Source organism: Eublepharis macularius, chromosome 14, assembly GCF_028583425.1.
Source record: "Eublepharis macularius isolate TG4126 chromosome 14, MPM_Emac_v1.0, whole genome shotgun sequence".
Classification (NCBI taxonomy): Eukaryota; Metazoa; Chordata; class Lepidosauria; order Squamata; family Eublepharidae; genus Eublepharis; species Eublepharis macularius.
The window spans coordinates 41,762,776-41,768,789 of record NC_072803.1 but is presented as its reverse complement, the minus strand read 5'-3'; the positions used below and the strand labels follow the sequence as shown (position 1 = coordinate 41,768,789).

Genomic DNA, 6,014 nt, shown 5'->3' with positions numbered 1-6,014 from the left:
ACACACACACCAAAGAAGTGTGCCATCTTCTCGCGTTTCACAGAGCTATTCATCGAGCAGGGCGCTAAAGAGTTCTGTGCAAATCGCGCATTCCTGCGCCCGTGTGGCCAGTGGACAGAATTAACTCTTTGCAGGGACCCATTACGTTTCCATTCTCCCTTTGCTCCAGAACCAGCAAAAGAGTTCTTGCTTGGCTTTGCGCAGGCCAAAGAGGAGCCCCCTGACCTGCCTCGCCTACGTGCCCCCTCCCAGTCCAGCAGTCACCACCAGCCGGCCCGTGCATGCAGAGGAAAGGGGTGGAGAGCATCTGGAGAGGAGGAGGCCGAGCCGGGGGCTGCCTTTTGAGGCGGCGTCAGGAAGGCCACAGCTGCCTTGTGGAGTCGGCGGTGCAGGAGGGAGGCAGCGCCCGGACGGCTTCTCCCCTTTCTCTCTTGCTATGTGCTGTAAGTACCGGCCAGGCGCCCGGCCCTCCCTCTGGCCCCTCCCCTAAGAAGACCCCCCCCCCATTAACCTCCTTTTTTCCTGCCTCGCAGGGCTGTGTTGCTCCCTCTCTTTGGTGATGCTGCTGAGTCTAAGCGTGAGCCCCGGAGCCCCCGGCACAGGTACGAGACCCCGCCCCCACCTCCCCTCACTGCCAGCCTCCCCAGCCCTTAGCATAAGGGAGGTTTGAAGCCCTCCCCCCAATTCTGTGGACAAGGGGAGGCAAAATGTTCCCAAGAGTCGGGGATATTCGTGGGCTGGCGCAGAGGCGCAGAAGTTTAGCTCACTATAGGCAAAGGTTTCTCATTTCTTTGTGAGGGGGGCAGAGACTTTGGGTGTGTGTCCCTGGAAGGGAGAATCAGCTTAGGGGCTGTTCAGGGGTTTGCACTGGAAATAGAAACTGGCCTAGGTGATCCAGCCAGGCAGCTCTTGTGGTGTTTGGGCTACCAGGTTAATTGGAGCCAGAGCCCCCCCACACTTTGGAGCTCAGCTGCAGAACGTGTGACATTGTGCTTCTGAGCATGGGCAGAATGCCTCTCTACCATAAAGCTAGCTTCCTCACCTCTTGGACTAGAATGCATGGGTTACACCCTCCACGTGAATGTGGAGGCTGGCCTTTCTCCACCGGCATGACAGTTTGGGCTCCACAGTCATCAGACTGCTGCTTGCCTAAGCCTGTGAAGTGATGATGACCCATCCTGTCCTCAGGGCTTGGAGCAGATGGTGCACATCTGTATTCTTGAAGGACTTGGCCCGTATGTAACTGCACAATGGAAGAAGTGCGTAAAGGGTTCCCGTTCCTGAAAATCTCGCTCTCCCTTTGCAGAACTCTTGGGGCCAAATTACATGGTCAGATTTTTAATGAGTTGGGTCCAAGTTCCCCACAGACCCACAGCAGTGGTGGGAAATGGCCTTTAAAAAATAAAGGAGAGCCCAAATGGGCTGGACTCACTGCCCCAGGGGAAGGAAGGGCTCCTGCCTTCTCCACCAAGCTGTTTCCTCAGTGGAAACAGTGGGGGAGGTAGGTTTTTTCCTCCATTTTTGCTGCTCCGTGTGCACAGAATTTTCCAGGAGCCCTTAGTCCCCAGCCACTTGAGGGGGATCCCCACCCGAGTGCCACCGTCCTGGAAATATTCTCTATTCATACACCCTTCTGTTTGGTCAGCTCAGATCCAGGTCTTCAGCTCTCCCTTTGCCACAGCAGGAAGCAAGGCAGCTGTGCCATCTTCGTCTTCTCCCTTTATAAAGGCTGTCTCTGATATAAGTGGAAGCTCTCTAGAACTCCAGACAGGATGAGCCCAGGGCATGTTTCCCTTGAGCTGGTGCTTGATGTACCTTTATCATGGGCATCTAGTTTGACCAAGGGCTGCTGTGACTCATGCCCAAGGCTCCCCTATTGCAGGCTCAGAGCTCTGCTTGCCCCTACAGTGGCTGATGGATTTTGAAACCAGTCGGGGGAACTTGAGAACAAACAGAAGGAACCAGAGATTCAAGGCAGAGGTCAAATCCATCTGTGAGACAGCTTTGCCCAGCCTCTTCTCTGTCCTCACTTTCATCTCCACGTCTCTCCTCTCCAAAGGCTCCTTGAAACCAGAGTTCAGCCTTACAAGCTGTTTGATGCTCAGGGACCACAGCTAGTTGCGAATGGTTGATACATACAGGACAGGCAAAAGGAAATACTTTTTTTACTGAGCAAGTTATTAAATTGTGGAGCTTGCTGCCAGGGGATGTAGTGATGGCCGTAAACATGGATGGCATTAAGAGAGGATTAGACAGATCCATGGAGGAAAGATCCATCAATATTCGCTGGTCATGATGACTGAAGGGAACCTCCACATTCAGAGGCAGTAAAGCCTCTGAACAGCACTCTAGGGAGGCAACATCAGGGGCAACTGATTGTACACTGCATGCAATAGGAAACCAGACTAGGTGGATCTCTGGTCTGACCAGCAGGGCTCTTCTTACGTTGTTACATGCACAGACATCTTTTGGCCACCTGTAGGTAAGTTCACTGGCTAGAGCAGAGGTGCGTTTGTGCACGAGCAATCAAATCAGTACCCACATTCCTCACTGCCAGGCTGTCAGACTGATGCCAGCAGGAGAGAAATGCCATGATCCTGGCACTGTTCTTTTCCAAACTGAGCTCTCTTTCTCTCACCAGAAGATTGCTCGAGTTAATTGCAAAAACCAAGACAAGTGATAGGAATGGGGTAGCTGCTGGAGCACAAGGCAGCTGGAATTGCTTGCCAGACAAAACAGTCAGGTCTTTGACTGTTCATAACCCTCCTTGGCAAAATGCTGGCAGTCCAGTGTTCCATTTTCTACAGTGCCCAACCATATGTTTTTGAGAAACCAACAAACATAGCATCCTGCTACAAACGCCGGGCAAGTGGCATTCCGAAGTACAAAGCCTTTGTATATGAGGGGTTACATGTCAAGCCTTTGACCACCCTCGTACTCCATTGCTGGAGATACTCCAGTAACCATCAGAACACATTCTACTTGATTCTTTATCAGTCAACATGCATATACAGTGAAGAAACACAGGTCAAAGCCTTGCTTCAAATTAAGCATCAAAGTTGATTCTTACAGGAGCTACTTCACGTATGATGATTTTCCTACTGAAATATTATTCTACACAGAAAAATGTATATACCTGTAAAGTTACTAGTTGCCAGATGGCTCCCCACCCATGATCACTGCAAAGGCTGGGGGAAGAGAGAATGTGAGAAACTGGCATGGAGGAAGAAGACAGAAAGGGCAGGGTTGGCCATTAGAGAGCGCTGGCCTGCAACCCACTTTCAGAAGCTTCAAGACTCACCTCTGGGTCCCAACCCACTGGGTGGAAAACCCTGCTGTAGAAGCAGGGCCAGTTCAAGATATTTTGTCACAGACACCCCCCCTCCCCAAGCAAGGTCATTAATTGCCTCCTCCTATACAGCTGCCAGTCAGGTCCCAGCCATTGGCTCCCGTGCCACTGAGGGCCAGAATGGCCTAATCCACTGGGTGCACTGGCATCCTTCTCATTGTGCCATAACTGAGGGGCTCATCTGGAGAACTGGTCATGCATGGGTGCTTTATAGAGAACCTTAGAGGGAAAGGAAATTCCAGATCTGCCAGCAGTCTCAAGGAAGGCTCCGAAGCCTAACTTTGAAATCTAACTGGCTTGCAAACGAGCAGAGCTCTTTGTAAAATATGGTTGATGTTGTAAAGGAACTGTGGTGGCAAAGGATTTCAGCTGTGTTTCAAGGTTTTGCTTTGAGCGAAGAAGTTCTGTTTCACAGAAAGTAAATTGTTCTTTGAAAAATGAAATTGTCCAGAAATTTGGAAGATCAGATTTTAGACCAGGAGGCAAGACACACAGCCTGACCGACGTGACTGCCTAAGAACCCCAACTAGTTGTGAGCTGTAGTTTTAGGGATGCCAAGGAAGCCATGCACAAGCTGGAGATCCCTACAATATTGCAGGAGTTCCAAGGGAGCAGACATCTTGAGTCTTGGCTCAGCCCATGACTTACCTCACAGGGTTGTTGTGAGAAGAAAAGAGGCAGGGAAAAGTATGTACCCTACTGTGAACTACTTGGATTAAAGAGGTATGTGTGATTGGTAGTTTGAAAACTGTTGCATGCCACAGGGTTTCTTTCCTTCTAAGAAAAAGGATCTAGTTCCTCAAGGGAAGCTGAGCACCAGCAGGGCTTGGTTTGGTGGATCCAGATAAGACCACTGTGCCATTTGCTAACTGTTGAATTTATTAATAAGCCTTGCTCACTGTCTCACAACCTTCCAAAAGCTAAAAAGGAAACATTAAAGAGCAAAGCTGTACCAGGAAGCCAGCCTAAGGCCCCTGCTTCCCATCCCTAAACAAGATCCCAGCTGGAACTGCAGGGAAAATTCCCCTCCTATTCTCTTTCCATGCCAGACACAAATATGTAGACATTCAGAATACTTTGGACATTCCCACGTCAATGCTAATGCGCCTTAAAACCACCAGCCTGGTCTATTTCAACTTCCCCCCCCGGTTTGAACAGAGGAAAGGAGAGTGTCAGTTCTGACCTTTTCTGGAAGGCTTGAATTAAGCTTTCCGGGGTCCAGATGTTTTTGATATGTGCACTCAACAGAGTAAACAGTGTCATGTCCTCTGTACACAAACCAGAAGTGCAGGCTTAGAGACTTGCAGCCCAGTGCTCAGCCGGGACTAAGCACTGGTGAATGCTGAGGTCTGAAAGGGACTCCTTGTCCCACCGTAGGACACTGAGCAGCTTTGCTATGCCAGAGTTGAAATGAAAGTGGCAGGATTTGAGTGCACCTGAGCCCTCAACCAGCAGTAGTTTCTTTCAGCAGTAAAGTTACTTCTGCACTCGTTGCACTAAAGAGTATTTCACTTCTATACAGTCTGCACTGCCAACAGAAACAGAGGTAGTTTGAGAGCATTCGCAGTAAGGCACTTATTTCTGGACTGTCCCCATTGCATGGAGCAAAATGATGCAGCAGTCGGGGCACTGCACAAGTTAAAGTACTTTACTGCTGACATTAAAGGCCAGGAAACAACACCTCTCTCTAGTCAGTCTTTAAGGTGCTATTGGACCTGGATCTTGCTCTTTGACTGCAGGTCAACATGGTTACCTGCCTGAAACTCTGTTTAAGAGCTCTGCAGGGGCAAATGCATCCCAAAGTGGCATTATAAGTGACATACTGGTAGAGATTCAGAAGGCATTCTTAGCATTGCCTCCCAGAGGCATCAGATGACATCCCCAGGGAATTCAGGGAGCATCGAAGGCTGAGCTCCAGCACTTCCTTTTGAAATGTCATCCCTCTGCTGGGGGAAAACTTGAGGATCTTGCCTGGCTGGGCACCATTTAGAGGGCCCTGTCATCTTCATTCACCCCATCTCTGCCCTCCGTCAGTTGATCCTTCCAAGGAGGAGGGTGTACTATAGGGCTCAGGAAAGGGGGCAGCACCACTGAGCCTGCATTTGGCATGCAGAGGAAATTACTGGCTGGAACATGGAGTTCAGTGGCACATGTCTGAGATTGGGAAGTCTCTGGGGTGAGGCTGGACCGCTGTCGAGAGCCCCCCAGCTTCTCTCATTTGCTGCTGCTGGATCAGCCCTGGGATCATCTCCAGTAGTAACAGTGGCCAAGGCTTCAAAGGACCTGGAACAGAGTGGGAGGGGAGAAACCCCATCCAGGGTCTGCCTAGCAGCCCCCAGCAGTTTCCTCCCAAGCACGCTATAGCCTGCTGCAACCCCCCACCTGGAACATGGTGATACCAAAGAGGATCGATCTTTTGGCCAGCCCAAGCATGGGGGCCAGTGACTATACGGCTGCCTCTTTTTTCATCTTTTCAATGTCCCATTTCCATTTCCTTTTCTGTTCTTTCTGGGCGGGTTTAAGTAACCTTATTTCATCTTTGGTTTCTTCCTCAGCTGTGTAGGTTGTTGTTGTTGTTGTTGTGGGTGAGGGTGGTCATTACTAGAACCAGAATAGTGTTTATTGCATGTGGGCAAAGCTAATCACAATCGAGCAAATAAAGCAC

At 50.1% G+C, this 6,014-nt stretch overlaps 1 protein-coding gene across 1 annotated transcript in view; it reads left to right on the top strand.

Moving 5' to 3' along the window:
* The first annotated feature begins 366 nt into the window (after nt 1-366).
* The window catches only part of PTGS1 (prostaglandin-endoperoxide synthase 1), a 29,226-nt gene continuing 23,578 nt past the window's right edge, over nt 367-6,014 (top strand). Inside the window, exons 1-2 of the mRNA XM_054997957.1 lie at nt 367-443; nt 534-602. Of these exons, the coding sequence (XP_054853932.1) occupies nt 437-443; nt 534-602 (76 nt within the window). The 5' untranslated portion in view covers nt 367-436. The remainder of the gene's footprint in view (nt 444-533; nt 603-6,014) is intronic.